Source organism: Cervus elaphus, chromosome 13 (assembly GCF_910594005.1).
Source record: "Cervus elaphus chromosome 13, mCerEla1.1, whole genome shotgun sequence".
Lineage (NCBI taxonomy): Eukaryota > Metazoa > Chordata > Mammalia > Artiodactyla > Cervidae > Cervus > Cervus elaphus.
Genome location: NC_057827.1, coordinates 70,051,698 through 70,076,338, shown reverse-complemented (window position 1 = coordinate 70,076,338; position 24,641 = coordinate 70,051,698). Strand labels below are relative to the sequence as shown.

At 48.5% G+C, this 24,641-nt stretch overlaps 1 protein-coding gene across 3 annotated transcripts in view; it reads right to left on the bottom strand.

Annotated features, from left to right (window-relative positions):
• The window catches only part of TDRD9 (tudor domain containing 9), a 108,006-nt gene that overhangs the window by 70,767 nt on the left and 12,598 nt on the right, over positions 1–24,641 (bottom strand). For all 3 annotated transcript variants that reach the window (XR_006344494.1, XM_043922415.1, XM_043922414.1), the window contains exons 2-7: positions 19,163–19,269; positions 11,517–11,614; positions 9,885–10,106; positions 9,253–9,375; positions 4,649–4,729; positions 1,511–1,675 (exon numbers count right to left, since the gene is read on the bottom strand). Coding sequence is in view for 2 of the 3 variants with exons in the window: in XM_043922415.1 (XP_043778350.1) it covers positions 1,511–1,675; positions 4,649–4,729; positions 9,253–9,375; positions 9,885–10,106; positions 11,517–11,614; positions 19,163–19,269 (796 nt within the window). In the remaining variant the exon portion in view is untranslated. The remainder of the gene's footprint in view (positions 1–1,510; positions 1,676–4,648; positions 4,730–9,252; positions 9,376–9,884; positions 10,107–11,516; positions 11,615–19,162; positions 19,270–24,641) is intronic.

Below are 24,641 nucleotides of genomic sequence, written 5' to 3'. Positions count from 1 at the left end.
CATACAGAACGACCTGGCCCACAATGTCAGCTGTGCTGAGGCTAAGAAACCCTGGTCTACAAGATACACTTTCACATGTGCAAAGATGTTCTCTCTGGCACTGTTTTTAATAAGAAAAGATCAGAAACATTGGAGATTACTAAATAAAGATAATAAGTGCTCAGTGTTCACAGCGGCACCATTCACAACAGCCAAGACACGGAAGCAACCTCAGTGTCCATCAGCAGACAGACAGGTAAGGAAGACACGGTACACACACACAAGGGACTGTCACTCGGGCGCAGGAAAGAATGAAATAGTGTAACTTTCAGCAGCATGGACGAACCTAGCGATTACCATACTAAGCAAAGTGAGTCACGAAGAGAAGGACAAGCATCGTGACATCACTTATAGGAATCTAAAACATGACACAAATGAACTTAGTTACAAGCCAGAAACAGACCTAGACATGGAAAACAAACTTACGCTTACAAAGGGGAAAAGGAGTAGGGGAGATAAATGAGGAGCTTGGGATTAGCAGACACAAACTACCACACACAAAATAAACCACAGGTCCTAGAGCCCAGGGAACTGGATTCAATATCCTGTAATACACCACAATGGAAAAGAATATAAATATACACACACATATATATATATAATGTTTGCATTCACATGCGTACATCTTTGCAATGTCAAAGTATATGTTATAGGCCAGGGTTTCTTTACAATATTGTATATCAACTATACTTCAGTAAATAAAAAATAAATATCTATATTCACATAAAAGAATGTTATATAGCTCTAAAAAGGGAATGAAGAAATCATATAATGATATGTAAAAAATGTGCACAGTTAAGTGAAAAAAAGCAAGATGCACATAGGCTGAAATCATTCTATAAAAAAGGAAAACAATACATCCATATTTGCTTCTATAAGCATAAAAATTTATGGAAGGATCCAAAGAAACTGATGGTAATTGTGTCCTCTTGTTGGCAGGGGAACTGGGCAGACAGAAGACAGGAGCAGGAAGGAGCTACTTTATACCTGCAAATACTTTCTGATCTTCCAATCCTATGAATGTATAACCCACGTGAAAGCAACTATGAAACACCTGCAGCTTCTCATAAGAACAGATTATCATGCACAGTCCCCACAATGTACTCTTCATTTAGTTGACAGCAATACACTTATATTACAAAATTTAACTGAAATAAAATTATCACCCACCCCCAGCTGAATCTATGATTTTGCAATGAATAAACTCTTACATTTTATTCTTCAATGACGTGTAAAACCAGTCCAAATAATTTTCACCAGGATATACAATGTGAGGGTTTATTATGCTCACAGTTTATGACAACAAACGCAGCTGTTTCCTTCCTCTTATTCTTCTCCAGGCCCATTTCACACCATTGCCCTGCTCCAATTTTAAGCTCCAATAGAGGTCTGCAACTGTAGCTAACGAATGCAGATTCGATCAAACACAGAAGTACATTCACTGTAAAAGAAACAATGCGTTCCAACATACCCTGCCGTGATGGATGTGCTCCAAGTCGTTAAGGTAATACTCCTCTATTGAAAAGGGCTTTCCTTCCACTTCAAAAACATAAGCTGGGTTCATCTTGTTCTGAACAGGAACAGCGAAGTAGTCTGCAAACTCTCTACAGTTGATGGTGGCTGACATGAGGACAACCTGGAGGAGGAGAAACCATCAAGACAGACAAAATAATGACAACGGTGATGATGACTGAAAGGCTCTTTAGAAGCCCAGGCTTCTCTTGTTTTAGTAATTTTCAAAACTTTCATTGAATACTTTGACTTGATCTCCAGTGTAATACAAATTATTACAATCTAAAGAATGCTCAGAGATGTCAACTTTTACAATTTCTCTTCAATTACTTTATCAAGTGAGAAACTACACTTCTCCAATAAAGCTCAATTACAACCATTTACCTAAGAGGACACTTTGCATCAGAAAACTAATTTAGGACAGAACAAGCCCTAGACGGTGTGGTCCAGAAAGCTGAGAGAGCAGAGCAGCAAAGAGGAAGAGGACAAGGGAGCCAGGAAACCTTGACCCTAAGCAGAGAAACGGGAGGCGCCCGGCAACCAGTCCCAACTGAGTGGGACGGCAGAGGCTCGGGGGCTCCCTGCAGGTTTCAGTTTTGCCAGAAAGCAAATCTGGGGTGATATCCTGAACTCAGCTATGACTGCCAGAAGCAGCATCCACAGCCCGCCAGCTGTGCCCTGGAGAAGGCACTAACAGGGTCTCCACCGCCCGCCAGGCTCCACAATGCTAAGCGGGAGGCAGACACAGCTGTCTGCTGGCTGCTGACTGTATTTCTGAAGTCTAAGTCTTCGCAGCAAAGTAAAAACTTTACACAGATATTATTAATACACTTATTGGGCAGACAGAATGTCTGTATTTCCCCTCTGATGTCAGAAACAAAAGGTCAAAACCCCACTGACCAGAGCTCACTCAGATGCCAGGCTCTGTGAGGCCCCCAAGGGCACACCTGTCCCAGCAGAAGAGCTCTAACGCGTCTGCCAGAGCCGCCGGGCTAGGGCGCTTCAGGGCTTCTGTCCCACCTAAGCGTGAGTCTGCACTGCTCACGGCCTCGGCCGGCCCAGGCTGCCCCAGCCTCCCCGCCTGCATCCTCCCCGTGGCTCAGCTCTCCGCTCATCCCTACAGATGCTCAGCAGCCTGCCTTGACACCTGCTGGTCCGGGGGGGCCCCGGCTGAGTCTGGGCAGCCAGCGCCAACAGCAGGGTCGGCAGGCGGGGTCAGCACGAAGCTGGGGCCCTCTGGAGGTCTGGGTGCGGAGCAGAAGGAGGACCAGAAGGCCCATCTGCCCAGGCTCCTGCATCTAAGGCCCCCATGGCAGCTCTCTTTTTAAAACAGAGTAAGGGAAGAAGTTTCAAGAGTTTCAAAACACTTACTACAAAGCCATACAGAACATGACTTCTAGTTTCTTAGCCCAACGACATACACCATTACAAGGTTCTATACTCAGAAAGCATTATGCTTCAAATATTTTTTTAATAAATCATGAAAAGACTGAAACTGACAAGCCATTTCCTACTATGCATATGATCAGTACTAAATCCCTGAGCACCATTTCCAGTAGCATAGCAGATTTTTTAAAATTCACCAACAGTCTTAACTCTCTTAACTCCTAAAAACTAGAAAAAAAAAAACCCATAATCAAGTTATTATCCTACAGTAGTCTTAAAATGACAATCATGGGTTTCCCTGGTGGCTCAGTCATAAAGAACCTGCCTGCCAATGCAGGGGACACGGGTTCCATCCCTGATCCAGGAAGATCCCACACGCCATGGGGTCAACTACTGAGTCTGTGCTCCAGAGCCCAGAGTGCAACCACTGAAGCCTGAGCACCCCAGAGCCCGCGCTCCCCAGCGAGAGAGCAGCCCCTTCCCGTGGCAACTAGAGGAAGTCCACACACCATGGAGACCCAGTGCAGCCAGAAAGAAATAAAATTACTATTAAAACATGGCCATCAAGAAAGGTCTGGTTCTGTTGATTCTCTGCATCATGTGATGGTCATCTAAAGCAGTGAAAGTGAAAGTTGCTCAGTCGTGTCCGACTCTTTGCGACCCCATGGACTGTACAGTGCATGGAATTCTCCAGGCCAGAATACTGGAGTGGGTAGCCTTTCCCTTCTCCGGGGAATCTTCCCCACCCAGGGGTTGAACCCAGGTCGCCCACATTGCAGGCGAATTCTTTACCAGCTGAGCTAGCAGGAAAGCCCAAGAATACTGGAGTGGGTAGCCTATCCTTTCTCCAGTGGATCTTCCCGACTCAGGAATCGAACGAGGGTCTCCTGCATTGCAGGCGGATTCTTTACCAACTGAGCTGCCAGGAAAGCCTATCTTAAGCAATAAGTCAGCCTACTGCAAGCCTCGGGTTCTACTTCCTCAGTGCCCACCAGGTGAGACTGTGACCCTCCCAAGGTTGACGTACCCACCCTGGAAGGCGGGGAGGGAGGAACGTCTCCCTAAGCGAGCCGAGAGACGGAACATGTGCAGACAAGGCACCGTGCGGTCTAGAGGGCACCTGCGTCCCGGAAACAGCAGTCCTCTCACAGCCCTTCCCGTGACGAATGACCACACCAGTCACCGCAGCGCGGAAGACTCCCGCAGAGCCGAGCCGGGCTGATCGGTGTCTAGACTGCATAATAATTATAAACCCTCTGCTACTCTGGCCAAGGTCACGTCCTCATCCTTTCTGTTCAGATAAAATGTAAACAACATTGGCCATTCCCACAGACTTTTGGTTAGCTCCTAGCATAAGTCTCCTATAAAAGCAGGGCATATAACCACTAACTTCAGCACTGCTTATAAAACAGAGATGACAGACACGAGTCACATCCCCTCAAGCTGGTATTCAGCCCAAAGCCATGCTCCAATACCCAGCATTTCATTATTTTCTAAAGTCTGGAGAATATTTTACAATGTAATGCAACATCATAACGAAAAACTCTTTCACAGTCTGATCCCAGGCCCTCTAGCCAGCTTCCTAGCAAGATCTGGAAGCCTGCAGAGACAACGGTTTTAAGAGCCAGTGCTTTCAACCGTTTCTACTGAACAAAACTACATAATAAACTTTAACCCTAAATATTTCAGTTACTCATGAAATCAACTTTACCTTCACAAAACGTGAATTTGTTCTTAAAAGTTTGCGGACAACTAACAACAGGAAATCCATTTCTTCAGTTCGCTCGTGTACCTACAAAATAAGAAGGGAGGCCCCCACATGGGAAGGCATCGGTCAGTGCTGAGTGACCGGAAGGAAGGGGCTCACCGCCGCGCCCAGGGCCAGGGCCAAGGCTCCGCGACGGACGCCGTCACTCAGCCCCAAACGAGGACGTGCAGGAGAGGTGTGTGGGCCACTGCCCCCCTCACCCTGGGGTTCCCAGTAGGCCCGACTGGCATCCGGGCAGGGGAACGTCAAGCACTCTCAGCCCCACCCGCTCAATGCCAACAGCGCCCTGGGCCCCTGTGACAACACGGAGAAGCACAGAGCAGCCCCCCGCGGCCAGCCCGGCCCACGGCCCCTGCCCCGGGCCCAGCCGAGCAGTGTGCGGGGCAGCAGGCCGCCTGCTCGGCTGGGCGGGGACTGACAGGAGGCCTGGGAAGAGCAAGCTTGGCAGGAGCGAGCAGGGCAGGGCTGGGGAGGAGCAGAGGGCAGCCCAGAGCCTTGCAGGAGCGTCTGGGACGAGGGGCTACAGGGCCCCAGGGGCCTGCTGCTTGTGGAAAGCTGCCCCGCGCAGACAGTGCCGTCCAGCCGAATCCCCCCAGGGCCTGCCCACCCCCACCAGATAACGCCAAGGGCCGAGTCACGTGTGGTGCTTCTCACACTGACCAGGCTGCCCCGGGCACAGGGGATTCCTCCCTGGGCCATGTCTCTGCTGACGTGGAGAGACGAGCCCCTGAGTCTCAAAGAGGGAGCCCCTTCTCCGCAGGGCCAGAGGCTCCGCGGCTGCTCCTCTGGCCGGACCTCTCAGAAACCCACCTCTCGCTCGTTCCCTCTGCAAGCTCAGCGCCGAGCGCAGCACCGCAACACGAACGTGCTGCCTTGTACTTGAGAAGCAGAAACAAGGGCTGTCCTCGGTAAGAGCCCCAAGGGGGCCCTCCTCAGCACCGAGGCCCCCAGCCCCCATGCCACCCTGACGAGCCCCCACAGCTCAGACTTCACCCGACCGCCTCTCCCCGCTGCTGGAGGCCAGGCAGCCCCTCCTGCCCGAGGACCCACTTGGCCCTCCACTCCAGGGTCCCACGGTCCTCTCCCTGACGCTGGCCTTCCTCCGTCCACATAATCACACCTCAGCAGACATCTGTCCCCCCAGCAGAGGGGCAGAAACTACAGCTTCTCCAACTTTATGACCTCAGCACCTAATGAGGCAGGTACTCTACAAATGTTTACTGAATGAATGATTCACCTGAAGTGAGTTTATTCTCTTTCCGGAGCTAAGACGTTAAGGACGTGACCATTCCATTTCCTGCTTATTTAACTTATATGCAGAGTACATCATGCGAAATGCCGGGCTGGATGAAGCATAAGCTGGAATCAAGATTGCCAGGAGAAATATCAATAATTCACATATGCAGATGCCATCCTTATGGCAGAAAGCAAAACTAAAGAGCCTCTTGATGATGGTGAAACAGGAGAATGAAAAAGCTGGCTTAACACTCAACATTCAAAAAGTGAAGATCATGGCATCCAGTCCCATCACGTCATGGCAAATAGATCAGGAAAAATGGAAACAGTGACAGATCTTATTTTCTTGGGCTCCAATATCACTGCAGATGGTGACTGAAGCCATGAAATTAAAAGATGCTTGGTCCCTGGAAGAAAAGCTATGACCAACCTAGACAGCATATTAAAAAGCAGAGACATTACTTTGCCAACAGAGGTCCATCTAGTCAAAGCTATGATTTTTTCCAGTAGTCATATATGGATGTGAGAGTTGGAGCATAAAGAAGGTTGAGCACCAAAGAATTGATGCCTTCGAACTATGGTGCTGCAAAAGACTCTTGGGAGTCCCTTGGACTGCAAGCACATCAAACCAGTCAATCATAAAGGAATCAACCCTGAATATTCACTGGAAGGACTGATGCTGAAGCTGAAGCTCCAATACTTTGGCCAGCTAATGCCAAGAGCCAACTCACTGGAAAAGACCCTGATGCTGGCAAAGACTGAAGGCAGAAGAAGGGATAACAGAGGATGCGATGGTCAGATGGCGTCATGGATGCAGTGGACACGAGTCTGAGCCAGCTCTGGGAGATGGTGAAGGGCGGGGGGGCCAGCGTGCTGCAGTCCCTGGAGCTGCAAAGAGTCAGACACACAGAACAACAGCAACACTCCATTCTCTCCTGCCTGCTGCCTTCAACTTCTGCTCTTATATTTGTTTTTAAATTCAAATCATCCCACACAACAGGAACAATATTCTTCGTAAACATGAAACTTCAGGCCTATCCAAACCTATTCATTCTTCAAGCAAACAGTTATCACAGTGCCAAGTGACAAGACGCTCCAGCGGGGGCAAGTTCCCGCAGAGGGCAGCTGATGTGCTCAGGTACCACCACGCAGCTTCAGGAGAGGGGGACGCCAGTAACAAAGTGCACACAGGCGTGTCCACGCCACTCAGGTGTGCAAGTGCAGAAACGCCGCCCTATACAGTCAGAAAGATGCTGGGTCTGCAGAGACGAGCAGAAGCTTGAGCAGCAGAGGCTCTGGAGGAGGTGACCCAGGGTGAGCCTTGCCAGGCCTCCTGGAGGCCTGAGAGAAAGGCTCAGTGACAAACGGTGACTCCTGTGAACTTTATCACACTGACACCACCTTGGGCATACTGTCGAAGTTTGATTTCATCACCACCTAAAGATACTTAAAACTGCCAAAAGTCATGAAGAAAATATGAGCCACACTGCGCATCCCACTGTACTGTAAAGAACAGAACATGTTCGGCATTTCCCTCTCCCAAACACCCAAGAGTCACATAAAACCAGGTACGTGATTGGCCTAGGAAACGCACCCACTCAGCTTTACCTGCAGCACCGATGGGAGAAACGCTCACATACTGAGGTGTGGGGAAGTCATTCTGGCTGATACACGACATGGCTTGAACTTTACACTAGTTAGAGCAGCCGTGTTTGGTGGCCTGCCACACAAGCATCATGCATCTTCTTTGTCCACTAAAGAAGACGGTGCATTTGAAAGTCAAAATGGAGTAACTGTGGTTCAGTCATCCAGGGCGGAGCAGGAGGCCGCTGTGGACATGAATCCAGACGGCCCTGAAGCCCCGAGGACCTGCATGTCCTTAAGTGTGCCAGACTCCAGGCCTCCACCGCGTTCTCACACGGGCTCTGCCAGCAGCAACCCCATGGTCTCAGGTCTCCGCTAACCCTGCAGCCGTCTAACCCCAAGCAACCCTTGCGTAACTAGCGCCCTTCCTTCTCCCCAGCTCCAATCCTGATTCTTGACAACAGCTCACGTTACATTTGTTTTTGCCTTTCCAGGCCCCCATCCTGTAGCCCAGAACACAATTCAAGTGCTTCATGAATCTGGGTCTCCCAGGCAATCATCCTCAGTTTGGCTCAGATAGCACCCTTCTCTATTCCTACTGCAGACTGTTTGCTGATGATTCCCGCTGACAGCACGTTTGGGTTCCATGCTGAGCACACATGTACCAACAGAGTGGAGAGGCCTTCCCGAGGGCCGCTCAGGGGCCTCACTCCAGCCTCTGCCGGGCGCTCCAGAGCCACCTCGCAGTCTCCCACAGATCCCACTTGCCTGCTGTTTCCAAGGCCTCCAGAAACCAGTGAAGCTTCTCGTGGCATAACTACTGCTGAGGTTTAAACATCCAGAGTCTGGGGGGAGGTACTTCCAGAGCTCCTGGGACAACTGTTAGAACACAACATCACTTCACCTCAAAAACCCTTGTTTAACATATAAACAAAATTGGGAATCCCCTGGAGGTCCAGTGGACAGGACTCGACATTCAATGCAGAGGGCGCGGGTTCAATCCCTGGTTGGGGAACTAAGATTCCACAAGCCCCATGGCATGGCTAAAAGAAGACAGAATAAAGTCAAATCAAATGAAAATCAAATTAAAATATTCCATCCTTATGGAGAAAAGTTGAAAAAGCTAAGACTAGCACAAAGAAAGGGTTCACAGTACATCATTAGGGATTTTTTTTTAGAAAAGTGAATAGATTAATATCATCTATTCTGTTTTTATTGTTCTTATTATTCTTGTTTTATTAGATGCAAAGTATCTGTAAGGTGCTGAAAACACCTACAGACAATTAAAGTTCTTTTAATTGTCTGATGTGGCTAATACTCCAAACCAGGGTCAGCAGGTGCTCCCTGTAAAAGGCCAGAGGGCAAATATGTCCAGCTTCACGGAACATACGGCCCCATCCCAACTACCCACCCCTTCTGCAGTAGCCTCACAGCACTCATAAATGGAGCAAAACTGTGTGCCAACAAAGCTTTATTTGCAGAAATGGGCCAAATTTGGCATGAGGGCTGCAGTCTGCCAACCCCTGATCTAAACAAGGAATCTCTGCATTCTCCTCAACCTCCTCACCCATGCCTTGGAAGGAAGAGCAAAGGATGAAAAGAGCAAATCAACCTCCAAGAGCAGAGTAAGCCGACGTAGACTCAGAGAGCTTTCTGACACTTTACAGGTAACCCGCACTGTGTTCTCTCAGCAAACAGAAACGGGAGCATGAGAGCAGGGCGCTCACTTCATCAATGAAGACGTGTGTGAACTCCGTCAAGCTCTTGGCACTGACTATCTTCTGCAGCAGGACCCCCGTCGTCATGTAAATTAACTTGGTGTCTTCTGTCGCTATTTTTTCCAACCCTACCTAAAATTGGGAAAGGAAAAAAGAAAGAATTTTCCATTTAAATGGTTTACATTTAACTACAAAGAAGGCACTGTTAATTTCATAAGGAAGCTAAGAAAGGGAACAAAAAATTATCATATATCGCAAAAAATATAGGTTCTAAACCAACATAAATTCTCAAATTGATTTTTCTTCTTCTTTGGTGATGAGGGGAGAGACTGGCTTACTAGTCATATTGCCCGTATCATTTTTTATGTTGAGAAGACTATATACGAAGACCTCTTCAATATAAAGATATAATTAAAGATACCATTATAAAAGCCATGAGTCTGAGAATTCTCACTTCTTTTCTATCCAACTGAGAAAGAAATTAAGCTATTTCCAAGAACTTCCGATTTTCACTATTTTTGAAATTATGCCGTAATTCTGCTCCATAAGCAACTGATTGCATCTTCTTTCCCAGCAGAAAATAAATCACATCCTATCATCGACCTACATAAAAGACAGAGTGAACAAGGAGAGAAGCTCACCTGGTAGCCCACCAATCCACCCAAAACCCAGCCACGCTCCCTACTGATCCAGCGGGCGATGCTGCTGGCCCCGATCTTGCGCGGCTGGGTGACCACGATGTTGCAGTAGGCGGAGCGCTGCAGGGCGTGGTCCAGGACGTACTGCGGGAGCTGGCTGCTCTTACCGCTGCCCGTGGCGCCGTGTATGATCACCACGGAGTTGCTTTCTATCAAAGAAATCACCTAGAAGGGACAAGAGAATTCCTTCAAAATTGCCACAAATCTAACAATGACGAACCGAAAGCTTAATCTCAGGAAGACTTTCAGGATTTCTTTTCTCTTCATCCTTACAGGTTAAATCCTTAACCTAACCACCTAAGCATCACAAAAGGGACACAGGTTACTAGTGGCTGCTGCCCTTGAAACGTCTGACCACTGTGAGCAGTGACGAACGGCTACAGAAATCCAGGCCAAGTTCACTGCCCTCCTAGGTCTCAGCTTCTTCATCTATAAAAATGAAAATACCAAACTGAATTTCTACAGCTCTTGCTAAGTCTAAATTTCTATTATTTTTAAATTATGTGATGAGCCTCCATCTAATTCTACTGAGAAACATGAAAACACAGCTGCTGTTACACATAAGAAATGTACGCTCAATTCTCATTTGAAATTCTTCAGACACACTTTAAAACAAGTAACTTCCACTGCCCCACACAGACTGTGTGAGCAGCCTACAGCGCTAATCCAGTTATCCACCCCTCCCCCACCTCCACCCAAAATGCCACTCAGTTATCACTCTAGCCATCAAAATGGTCAGGGAACGCAAATTAATTTTAATGTTGGCCTCTTAAAATTAACGAAGCATATCTACTCTACACAGTTGCAGGATTCAATCTAAGACAAAGTAAAAATGAATTTAGAACACTGACAGCTTCCTGTCATCTATGACCATTTCCTCCATTAGTACAGGCAATCACGATTTCAATGCATCTACTTTTAACCAGGTTTAGGCCGTGCTAAGTCACTTCAGTCGTGTCTGACTCTTTGCGACCCCATGGACTGTAGCCCGCCAGGTTCCTCTGTCCATGGGATTCTCCAGGCAAGAACTCTGGAGTGGGTTGCCAGGGCCTCCTCCAGGGCATCTTCCAGACCCAGAGATCAAACGGGCGTTTCTTGCATCTCCTGCATTGGCAGACAGATTCTGTACCACTAGCGCCACCTGGGAAGCCCAACCAGGTCTAGTAACACACAACTAATTAAAAATGCAATCACCTTGCTGCTGTATTGCCTGACACTGTTCATAAAATGATGTATCAAGGGCTGATCGATCACAGGCAACACAAACAGCCAGCGTGTAACAGAGCCCCAGGGGAATGCTAGAGGAGGCTGCGGCCAGGGGCAGGCAGCATCCGCGTTCTAACAGGTCTGCGCAGCTGTGCTTGCAAGCAGCAGCTCCCTGGGCCCGCAGGTGCCCACTCACATCTAGTTCAGAGCAGGGGAGACGGGACGAAGGACTGAACAGGAAAAGGGGAGCTGGGGGGAGCTGAGCCTCCCGGTGCCCGCCCGGCCCCTCGTCACTTTCAGACTAGAAACCAAGGGCTGGGTCGCTGGCATGCAAACAACAAAACCACATCATGAGAAAAATAATGTTACCTCTTCTTTACATCGGCTTATAGGCAAATCAGGATATTTATAGGCTGTCTGTGGGATGCACATCACATCGCTTGATTTAGCTAAAGGTGGCCTTGGACCTGGATTCAGACAAAACAAACAAATACAATGCTATTTCTTATGTGAAAAAAGCAAGATCAACAACCCACGTTTTATCTATATATACAGCATATACACAGCAAGCTGTTTACACACACAAACACACATTCACCAGCTAACACTGAGAGCAGGGTCATCACAAAGTCCCTGAGCACCCACCACTAGGAATGCACAGGAGCGGAGCGACACCTCCCCGTCCATCACAGCCATCAACACTGCAGGCCAGCGCCACCTTCTAAGGCAAGAGACCTGCAGAGCGCAAAGCTCATCACTTGCAAACAGCACAAAAATGATTAGCTTAAAGAACTAACTTTGATTTGAAAATTCACATCAATTTTCACTCCTCGCTACTAGAACAAATCAGCAGTAGACAACCACACACCCCCTTGAGGACAGGGATCCTGAGAGGGACCGTCTTTGCGCTGACAAAGACTCCCCAGGGGAGCTCTGCCCAGTCCTGCGAGTGAATAAAAGTGTGAGCTGCTCAGTCGTGTCTGACTCTTCGTGATCCCATGGACTATAGCCTGCCAGGCTCCTCTGTCCTTGAGATTCTCCAGGCAAAAATATTGGAGTGGGTTGCCATGCCCTCCTCCAGGGATCTTCTCGACCCAGGGATGGAACCGGGGTCTCCTGCGTGGCAGGCGGATTCTTCACCATCTGAGCCCCCAGGGAAGCCCAGTGAAGGTTCTCTTATGAAAACATACGCTCCTCTCTGATGATGCACAAATTCTTGACAAGCTGAGAATCATCAAAAGTCACAGCATACAAGCTTTTATTGGGAAATAATTTTATTTCCAAAGTAAACTCTGGAGCTTCCCTGTCTCTCCCAGACTCAGCACGGGGCTGGCCCTCCCGCCCCTCCTCTTGATGCCCCTTCCTGCTCCTCCCAGCACTGTGCTGCTCCAGCCTGCCTCTCCCTCTCTGCCCGGCCACTGCTGGTCCCACCCGACACACGTGTCCCGGCTTCTCTTCTGCTCTCCTACGTGCTCCCCTACGCATACCCTCAGCTTCAAAACTGGCCTAGCTATATAATTACAATACGACTATTTTCCTGCCGTTGAACCAAGAACTTCTTCTGAGCCTTGATAGCAGAGGGGCCAGCTCTGCTCCCCTTTGTGGAAACAGAGTTCCTCCCGGGGCACCAGGCACCGACCTCAGGAGGCAGTTCTCCAAGTCCTGCCCCCGACAGCTTTCTGACCTTCCAGTCACCTCACTGCTGACCGCGAACTCAGAAGCCTCTCGTCTCCCTCCCTCCTCCCCTCCCTCCTCCCCTCCCTCCTCCCCGCCTTCACAAGTCACAGTCTTGCGGCTGCCCCCTGCTCCCACCGGGGCACTCCCTCCCCGTCTCAGCCCTTCTAGAAGCACTCGGCTCAAAAGCCCTTAAATTAACCACGCTATCTTCAAAACACTGAGCAAAATTCAGAGTGTGAACAGTTCCTAATTTACAAATGGTTCCAACATTTTATTAAATTATTTGGAATTCTAAATGATGGCTGGGTACCCAGACTCTACAAATCCAAGAACTGAGCTAATACATGCCTAAATAGGGAAAAAACCTGGCCCTTCCCTCTCCTGGGGCCGGCAGGCTTATCCATCAATAATCAGCCTTTCCAGCACAAACAGAAGGGCTGAGGCTCCGCAGCCCAGGGCGCCCCGAGAGACGCGGTAGGGAGGCGGTGACAGACCGTGAGTGGCCGGGGCTGCCGGGGCCGCGAGGCGGCTCGGGCTCTCCAGAGAGAGCAGAGGCGGGCAGCGGCGCTTCTCGCTCAGAGGCCGGCAGCCACGGCTCCCAGAGCCGCTGAACGAGCCATCACATTAACCACACTAACGTGACTCACACTCCTTGATGACATGCATTTCGAAGGCTGCTACTTAAACACAGAAATGCTACAAGAAAAAATTCCGAAAGGCCTAACTGTATTGTCTAAACCATAGCCCTTCCTCTGTTTAACACGAAACACGGGCTGACATTTCTAGGTCAGCGGCTAGAGCCAACCCAGCCTCCGCGTCCACCGCCAGAGGGAGGACCGGGAACCAGAGAGCGGCTCGGGCGTGCACCTCCTGCATCCGTGAGGCAGCAGCCCGATCAGCGGAGCGGCCCAGGCAACCGCCGAGAGCGGCACGTGGGGGAGGACGGGGCAACTCAGGGCGAAGCAGCGCGCTGCACACGGCCAGGTCTCAACTCAGAAGGGACGTAAGAAACACCTCCCCTCAGAGCCCGCGGTTTTTATTTTCCTGTTTTCTCTTTACTCTAGGTTATTATCATTAAGATATTTCACTTGATCTGGAAAAAATGGGAAACCATGAAAATTGCTAGTTTCTCTTTACTAAGTCACCCCATTATTTCGGCATCAACCAAATCTAAAATCTAACCCCAAAATTCAGCAGTTCAGGGCTCCAAATAGGATACAATGGATATGACGGATTTTAACTGAAGAACATAACAACACTGCTTATCAAAAAATCTATTAGACACTGTACACTATAGGAAAGAAGCTTAATTACTACATTACTGATTTAACCATAAAATTAAATCTTCAAAATAAGTAATTACATATCACTTTCTCCAAGTAAGGGTTGGTATTCCAAATACAAAATTAAACTTAATTTGACTGTTTCCTTCTTAGTTATTAAGAACTCCATAAAGGCCATTTTTTAAACCCAGAAGAAAAGTTCTGAGAGGGATGAAAATCACCAACAGAAATATCACCAAACAAAAAGGGAGGCCATACCATGGCCTTTCATCACGACTACAGACACACCCAGGACGAGTTCAAAACTGCTGTGTGAAAACAGCAGAGACCCGGCAGGGCTCCAGTCTGGGACCAAGCTGCTCAGAGATGCTGCTAAATTTCTACTTTGAAAAAACGATTTACCTTTAATCATACAAAAGAATTCTAATGTTACTCATAGAAATTTAGTGAATGTGCGTTCTTGGATTTCTATTTAGAAATAATTTTTAAAAAGAGTTATATAGAGGAAATATCACCTGCATCACACCAAAAGCAAACGTGCTCTGTATCTGGGCATGACAAAATGCTCACTCTGAAACCTTGGTGCTGGACCAGAATTAGGGGACTGACGCGATCTCACAGTTTTAATGCAAACAGACAGAATAGGGATAGAAGCTGCTGTGTGCGTGTGTGTGCTGCACACACACACGCGCACACACACGTGCACACACACACTCTCTCGAGAGAACCGCCTCTCTGCCTCACAGGCACTGCCACGCTTCAGAAGCCGGAGCGTGAGCACCGCCGCTCACCACGGCCCCTCTGCCCCCACGTCCCCGTCCACACGCCCCGAGTCCTGCCCAGCTGGCCCCAGGCCTGCTCCCCGCTCCCCGCCATCACCAGCCAGTGCTGCCCTGCCCGGGCTTCTCGGGTCCACACCGGCCCCTCCGATCCAGTCTCTCCGGTATGAGCAGTGCGGTCTCCTCAGAACACTCCTCACTGGACACTCCTCCCCTCAGACCCACCCAGGATAAACCCAGAACCTTCAGCCCACTGCTCTGAGCTCCAGGACCAGAGCTCGCCGGCCCAGCCCGGCCCAGCCAGCAGCTGCACCCGCATCTCCCCGTCGAGCGCGCTTAGCTTCCCTGCTCCGGCGACACGGACCCTGAGCGCCGAGGTCACACCACACCCCGGGCCTCTCCTACAGCTCTGAGCGCCCCAGGCCCACTGCAGTCTGGCTGGCTCCTTCTGCAGGCTCCAGGGAGGACCCTCCCCACACCTTTTCAGCTTCCGGAAGGCCTGCGTCCCCTGGCTCCCCGCATCCTCCTCGATCACGCAGCCCGCGGCACCTGCCATCACACCCACTGCTGACCCTGGGAAGAGCCCCGCGCTCACGCCGGGCCCACCCAGCAGCAGCCCCGTCGCAGGCTCCTGACGTCATCGCAGCTGCGAAGCCCCTTCTACCACGGACGCAGCACAGGCACCGCCGCTCTGAAGGCGAAGGTGCGGGCCTCTCGGGAGGGCCGCGACTCAGGCCCCCGCCGCCCCCGCCGCCCCCGCCCAGCAGTGCCGGCCCTCTCCCAGGGCTGGGGGCTTCCCTGCTGGCTCAGCTGGTACAGAATCCGCCTGCAATGTGGGAGACCTGGGTTCGATCCCTGGGTTGGGAAGATTCCCTGGAGAAGGCAAAGGCTACCCACTCCAGTCTTCTGGCCTGGAGAGCTCCACGGGCTGTACAGTCCATGGGGGTGCAGAGTCGGACACGACTGAGCACCTTTCACTCTCCCAGGGCCAGAGCCTCACTCTCTCCCACTATAGGCCCTTGGCACATATTCCCCTCTGCCCGATCCCCACACTGCCTCGGTAACCTCCAAACCTTCTACTCATCCTTCAGTCCCAGTCCCAATCACCACTTTCCTGGACCCCAGCTCAAGTCACAGCTCCTGTCCCAGGTCCCCAGAGAGCTACGTTCCAGCGCAGTCACCTCTAAAGCACCCTTCGGGTACCTTGTGTGATTACATGATGACCTCTCTAAGAGGAGAGCCCAGGCAACCTCCGCTCACTGCTCCCCACGGTCCCTGGCTCACATCTTGATAAACACTGGTCTTGGAGTGAATCTTCCAAGTGCAGCCAAAGCTGTATGACTCCCTAGTGAAAATTTCCAAACACATTAAAGGCGCCACGGGCAGAGGACACAAAGAGTTTCAAATATGAACCCAAATCAAAGGTTCCAAGAGCAGACCCTGGGACTCGCAGGCATCCCTCTGGAACCTAGCGGTTTCCGCACAGGGGCCAGCAGGTGCGCACCGGGCGCGGAGTACGCAGGGGCAACAGGAAGGGCCCCGGTACCCAGCACTGTCTAAAAACTAACACACTTCCCCAGGAGACGGCAAATGACGGCCGCCTGTCCACGGGAACACACAGCTGTGGCGGGCTTCCAGCAACGTCTGCAGGTCAAATCACCAGTCCTCGCCTACGGCTGATTCATGTTGATGTCTGACAGCAAACAACAAAATTCTATAAAGCAATTATCCTTCAATTAAAAAAATAAATAATGACTGGAAAAAATCACCAGTCTTCTGTTCACTGACACTGAAGAGACTCGAAAGGCCTCCCTCACATAAGCAGTGATGCAGTGAACGTTCTTACACGTACTGCGTTGTACTTTTCTTAGCGTAAGTAAACACTGGATCAAAGGACACACACTATCACTTTGAACTGTCACTTCTGGTAATAAGGTACCGGCTTGTGCAGACAAACATTCCCCCTGAGGACAACTAAAGATGCCAGACTGAATACATAAACACCATCTTTAAAAAGCCAAAAGTCTGGTGAGAGAGGAAAACACCCGGGCACAGTCTCTAGCAAGGCAGGAATGCAGAGGGGAAAACGAAGAACTCAAAGCTTCTGCCTCAGGAAAGAGACCGGCAAGGAGAAAGGAACCGGCCAGCAGCAGAGTGGCCAGAAAATGAAAAATACAAACTGAATGAGTGTGGGGATCTCTGAGACAACGGCTCAGAATTTTTCAGAACTGATGAAAGATATCAGTATTTTATATCGAGAAGTCCAAGTGAAGACCAGAATAAGGATTAATATACCTTTATATATGGGCTATATTTTGCAATTTTCAAAAAGGCTGAAAAGAAAAGGAAAATATTACTCGAATCCCAACTTCTACCCCTACATCAGAGCCTAATACACAGGGGAGAAGGAAAGGGGGAAGAGCTTCCTGCTGATCGGTGGGAAGCTTGTGACGGATGAACTTGCGTAAAGCAAACAAACCTGAAACTTACTTCTACCACATGAACCAGGCCAAACGCTAACAAAGAAGCCTGCACAGAAAAAGAGCGCGCGCTCACAGGAAGTGACGAGCTCAATGTAAACTCTGAACAGCTGCACCCCTGCGAGGGGGAGAGATTAAAAGGGACTTTTATCTATTTTACACATTTATGCATTATTTAAAATTGTGTTTTAATACAGTTATTTTTAAAACTATAACTTTTTTCACTAACTATTTAATGATACAGATGATTTTAAAAAATAGAAAATTCACATTTATAGGCTAACGAACATCATTAAATTTCTACATGTGACTTAGATAAATTCGTTTATCTTTCATGTATCTGAAATGTTTTTTCCTTTACTTCCATTTTTGAAGAATATTTTTGCCGGGTACAATATTTGAGGTCTTTTATTATTTTACAGATTTTACTCCACTGTATTCTTGCTTGCATTGTTTCCAATGAGAAATCTATGATCAAGTTTGTTCCTCTATACATAATATGACTTTTGCTTTTGGCTACTTCTCTTCTAAGAATTCTCTCTCTATCTTCACTTCTGAGTTATCTGGTTATGCCCTGTGTTGGTTCAGTCTCGTTCCTGTTTCTTGTGCTTATGGTTCACTGAGATTCACTGATTAGTATGTTCGTAGTTTTCACCAAATTTGAAAAAAATTCAGCCACTATTTCTTCAAATAGTCTTTTTTGTCCCCTCTTCCAATCTTTCCTCCCGTTTTGGGATAGCAAGTGCACATATTTTTGAGACTTAAAGCTTTTTCACAACTCATTGGTACCCTAACTATTCACTTTTCATTATTATTTTCTCTCTGCATTTCATTTTACATAGTTTCTACTGCCATGCCTTCTAGTTCATGAATTCTTTTGCAAAATCTAATCTATTTTTTTTTTTTTTTTTTGCTGCAGGACATGTGGGATCTTAGTTCCCTGATCAGGGATCAAACCCACGCCCCCTGCAGTGGAAGCAAGGAGTCTTAACCACTGGACTAATAGAGACATCTCCAGAATTCTTTTTATCTCATATGCAATAGTTTCCATCTCTAGAAGTTTAATTTGGGTCTTTAAAAAAATCTTTCAGGTCTATTTAACTTTTTGAACATATGGAATGTAGTTATAAAAACTACCTAACAATAAACATTTTTATCTGCTAATCCCAACACCAGTGTCAGTTCTGGGTGAATTTTGATTGATTGATTCTTCTCTTATCCAAGGATATATTTTCCTTCTTTGCGTAACTGTTGCTTCCAATTGAATTTCCATCAAGATATGTTTCATACAGTATAAAACCCACCCTCTTACAGTAAATAATTTGCTGTAGTATATTCACAAAGTCACACAGGTATTCTTGGTATTGCTGTTTAGTCGTTCAGTTGTGTCTAACTCTCTTGTGACCCCATGGACTGGAGTCCACCAGGCTCCTCTGTCCATTGGATTTCCCAAACAAGAAGACTGGAGTGGCTTGCCATTTCCTTCTCCATATAATAACTTTAACAACAATTTTAAGTATGTCTAATTAATAGTAAGGTAAGGGACCATTACTAGTCTTCCAAAAGGCAAACTATTTAGACACTATACTTAGAAGAGAAAAAATGAGCAACTTACAACCTATCACACACTCACGATTTATAATCTATCATACACTCACTCCCCTAAAAATCCTGAATTAACAAGCAACACGGATTCTTCATCGATCAAAATATTACTACATTTTTAAGGACTTTTAAGAGCTTAACGCTGTGAACAGCTCACTTATATTTTCTGATATTTAAAGATACCTGTTTACCTGAGCCACTGATTAAGTGATCAAGGAAATACAGATAAAATTCTTGTGCTTCAAGTTGTCTGTATTTGTCAACATACTCCATCTCTGCGCTCTTTTCGCCCAGGAGCCTGCAAAGAATATTAAAAGTTAGTATACTGTTTATAAAAGGCCTATAAAAAGTATACTGTTTATAAAAAGCCAAGAAATTTCCATGTGCTGGGAGAATTCTTGAATAGTTAACTTTTACATTAAGCCCTACAAGAAAAACTGCAAATCATCAATAAACAAATGAAAATACAATCAAATTCACAGTCAGTCACCAAAGAGATGCAAATTAAAGCAATGAGAAAGTGTTTCCACCCTTCAAACTGGCCAAAAGAACAAATGGTCTCAGCTCAGGAGGAGAGGGTGGTAACAGACACAGCTATGCGCTCTGCAGGGCAATCTACGGCATCTGTCACAACTCCCTCAGGGTCTTCCCAAGAGCAGCACTGCGCCCGCAGACACGGGAGCATGTGCAGAGACACGCGTGGAGGCTGCGGGGTTTCAGAACGAGCCTCCCCAACACGGGTCATTTTTGCATGAGGATTATTTTGAACTAAAGGCAGTCAAGATGCTACAGGTTCAGAGAGAACAAAGGCAAAACATTGTCTGACATAAATCATAGAAATGTTTTCTTAGGTCAGTCTCCCATGGCAGCAGAAATAACAGCAAAAGTAAACAAATAGGACCTAATCAAACTTATAAGCTTTTGCAAAGGAGACGAAACCAAGAAAAGACAATTTACAGAATGGGAGAAAATATCTGCAAATAATTCAACCAACAAGGGCTTAATTGCCAAACTATACAAACAGCTCACACAGCTCAATTTTTTTAAAAAAAGGTAAAAAAAATGGGCAAAAGACCTGAATAAACATTTCTCCAAAGACAACATCCAGGTGGCCAACAGGCACATGAAAAGATGCTCAACACTGATAATTATTAGAGAAATGCAAGTCAAAACAACAGTGAGTACCACCTCACCCCTGTCAGAATGGCCATCATCAACAAGTCTACAAATAATAGGGACAGCTCTGGCAGTCCAGTGGTTAAGAACCCGCCTTCAGTGCAGGGGACACGGGTTTGATGCCGCAACTACCGAGCCTGTGTGCCACAACTAAGACCAGACACAGCCAAATCATTTTCTTCTAAAGTCTACAAACAATAAATGCTGGAGAGGGGGTGGGAAAAGGGGACCCTCCTACCCTGCTGGTGGGAATGTAAAATGGTGCAGCCACTGTGGACAACAGTCTGAGGTTCCTTTAAAAACGGGAGTTACTGTATGATCCTGCAATCCCACTCCTGGGCATAAACCCAGAAAAGAACTCTAATTTGAAAAAATACATGCACCCCAGTATTCCAAGCAGCAGTATTTACAATAACCAAGACACTACTTTGCTGACAAAAGTCCGTCTAGGCAAAGCCATGGTTTTTCCAGTAGTCATGTATGGATGTGAGAGTTGGACTGTAAAGAAAGCTGAGCACCAAAGAACTGATGCTTTTAAACTGTGGTGTCGGAGAAGACTCTTGAGAGTCCCTTGGACTGCAAGGAGATCAAACCAGTCAATCCTAAAGGAAATCAGTCCTGAATATTCACTGGAAGGACTGATGCTGAAGCTCCAATACTTTGGCCACCTGATCCTAAGAACCAACCCTTTGGAAGAGACCCTGATGCTGGGAAATACTGAAGGCAAAAGGATAAGGGGATGACAGAGGATGAGATGGTGGGATAGCATCACCGACTCGACAGACGTGAGTTTGAGCAAACTCTGGGAGTTGGTGACGGACAGGGAAGCCTGGAGTGCTGCAGCCCATGGGGTTGCAAAGAGTCGGACACGACTGAGCAACTGAACTGAACTGAACTGAAGGCATGGAAGCAACCCAAATGACCATCTGCAGAGGGATGGATAAAGAAGATGTGGGGGGGGGGGGGGTATAAAATATACACAGGGACACTCGGGCAAAGACCAGACAGAAACGAAGACTGGGCAGCTCTGTGAGGGAGGCAGTCAGGAAAGCAGAAGCCCTGAGCCAAAGTGCCAGGAAGGTGGGCAGAAGGCCCATGTGGCTCCAGCAGAGAAAGCTCGGTGGCCGGGGGCGGGGAGGGCAGCTGGAGTTACAGAAGAGCCAGGGATTTGGGTGGAGGGGAACCAGGCGACTGGCAGGGCCAAATCCTAAAGATTTTGGCCTTTGCTCTGAGTGAGGTGAGTTTGGCCATAGAGAGAGAAATAACAACACCTGACTCCTATTTTAACAGGATGGCTCTGACCGGGTAACGTGGGGTGGAATGATGGGGGCTCAGACACAGCAGAAAAGCAACAAGACCCCCTAACAGACCACCACATAACCAAGGCCAGAGAGGACACTGCTCAGACCAGAGGGGCAGCGGTAAAAGCGGAGCCCACAGAATATGCTGTCACTATTAGACCTGCATTGTGTAAAACAACCACGTCCCTGGTGGCTCAGATGGTAAAGAATCCGCCTGCCGTGCAGGAGGCCTGGGCTGGGAAGATCCCCTGGAGGAGGGCAGGGCAACCCGCTCCAGTATTCTTGCCTGGAGAATCCCATGGACAGAGGAGCGTGACAGGCTACAGCCCACAGGGTCGCAGAGTCAGACACAACTGAGCGATGAGGCACAAGCGTGGCACATGTAGAAGCACAAACAGAGGAACCAGGAGCGAGCTCAAGGTTCCCATTTCCAGTGAGAGGGGTGAGCACTCTGCACCCCGCGCAGAAGAGAGCTGTGGCCCCTGGCGGAACGCGCGGCAGCTGCCGGGGGTGCTGACCAGCAAGCAGCGGCGGCAGACTGGGGAGAGACGAGAATTCAGAGCACACACCGGGCACAGAGCATCGCGTTCACCCCGGCAGCCCCTGGCCTGGACTCCCCACACTACAACATGCACGTGGGCCCTGGCACAGCAGAGGTGTGGGGGACTGATCTCCTTTAGGATGGACTGGTTTGATCTCCGTGCAGTCCAAGGGCCTCTCAGGTCTCCAGGACCACAATTCGAAATCACCAGTTGTTTGGCACTCAGCTTTCTTTATGGTCCAGCTCTCACATCCGTATACAACCACTTTAACGACACGGACCTTTGTTGGCGGCGCAAACTCTCATGGCCCTTTTTCTTTGTCTGTCCACTGCTCGGCCTAGAGGGCAGAGGCTGCTGCAGGAAGTGCTTGGCAAAACAGGACAAGAAAGCCCCCACTTCCGGCAGAGGACCAGGAGAGGGAGGCCCTGGGCGGGACAGCACCCGGGACGCTGCAGACCCCCGGGACCTCTAGAACCGCCGTGCTCACCCGGGCTGGGCGCAGCACCAAGCCCAGACAGCCCGGCACGGACTTGGGAGAACCGCGCACAGATCCGGACAGCCCTACCGAGGCTCAGAGGCCCCAACAGACCGCAGATCGCTGCCCACAAGAGGCCGGGTGGAACCTGCAGCCCCACAGACTGTGGCAAGACCCAGCGCCCATGATATGATGATACTCCAAGCGCCCAGGGCGTACCCATAGGGACTGCGCTAGGAGCCGTCAGGAGCACTCCTGGGCGAAGCGACGACCCCTGACTTTGGATAATGGCTATCCAACCTGGGGACCCCCCACCTCACACCAACCGCAAATCAACTCCAAACCAACTCTACACCCAGGGGGTACTTATTTTTTAAGCCTAAAATGCTGATCTTCCTCTACGTTATATCTTTGGAGTAAAGAAGTCTTTAAACAAGAACACAAGAAAGAAAAATATTAATGAGCAAGTTATGAACTCTGTGAACATGTCCACAAAGGTAAAGGGCAAGAACAGAGGTCACGTGAGAGCAAGCACGCAGCACACAACCCAGGCGCACGCCGAGAGTCCCCTCCCTTCAGGAAGACACAAACACAGCCAACACAACTGTGGCTTTTAATGTGAAATGTCTTGTGGAGGGAATAACATTGGGGAAAGAAATTTTACATCAGTTTCCCAAATGTTGACTGCATCTTTAATAGACCAAAAAAAAAAAAAAAAAAGAACCAATAATCTAGAACTTTGAGGTCGGCAGCAAAGGAATTAAAAAGAGAGTAGTCTCCTTACAATGAGAAATCTTCCTTTAATTGCAATAGAAAGCTGCTGAGAACTGTATAAGGCGGCCCTGACCATAAATATATAAAATCTGCATATATACAATCTGACTCCTTAGCCTGCCCTTCAGGATTCCAAAATTTTGTCTTTTTAGACTTAAATTTAAGTACTTCCTTATACGTCTTAGACTTTTACACACACGCACACTAGAGGTGACATGATCCTACTTCACTTTGTTTTATAAAATTTTCTACAATTCAGCCGAGATGTAGCCTAGAAAACCATGACCGTGACCAAAAAGGAATTAACCTAACCGCTCCACAGGTCAAGTTTTATGTCTTCCACACACAACAGCCTCACGAGATTACAATCAATTAGAAAGAATTCACTTATTCAACTTACTAAAATGTTTGATGAATAAAATCCAACATTATTCTGATTATACTCTGATGAACAGGCAGGATTAATGCAAAGGTACTTCCTTACCTGGATCTACAAATATTTCTGTTCTCTATGTACATTACAGTAGGGGAACCTGCTGTGATCAGAGAATGGCATTTGGGCTCTGTTTCAGTCTAACAATCTCAGGAGCTAGGACAAAAGAAACAAAACTTACAATACTACAGGCAGCACACCCTAAGTATTAGAAAAACTGGCTTATCTCAGGATGATCAAAGGAAAAGGTACTGAATGTGTCAGGGTGGCAGGGAACCTTCCGTGAAGGTCAGACTTGGGCAAGTCTCGATAGCCAGCTGGGTGCTAACAGGCCCAGGAGAGGTGGGAGGCCGCCCTCGGGAAGTTCTCTGTGTGGCTTGCTCACTGACCCTCAGGTCTCTGCTCAAAGGACAGCCCGTTCCCAAGAAGGCCTTCCCCGACCCCCGCAGCCGACCAGGGAGGCCTCGAGTGTGCCAGGACCACCGCACTGACCCCTCGGGGACTCGAGTTCATCTGCCCACGGGGCCCACCGCTGCCCCCTGCCCCTCGCTGGCCCCCCCACCGCAGTCCCCGACGTGCACCCGGGCCTTGGCACAGTCGGGCACAGTCAAGGATACCTGCTGAGGGAAGGAGAGCCACAACCCCAGGGCAGGCAGAACAGAACCTGGTCTCAAAGGACAGTAGCTTAGCAGTGAAGAGAAATACAACCGGAGCTCAGACAAACAGGGCTCAAGGGGAAAATGGTGTTTTTCCCTCAGACCGAAGAAAAAATTAGTTGGTATTTAAATGGGGCCCTGAAAAAGAGAGTTACAGTACAGGTACATGGAAAAGAAAGACAAGCCCCTCAGCAGAGTCACTGTGAGGGCAGCTGAAGGGTCAGAGCCGGGCACACGCGGGACAGACACTGGTGTGCAAGCAAGCAAGCCCGGGACAGAAACGTGGGTCATCTTCCACATCCCATACAGTTCT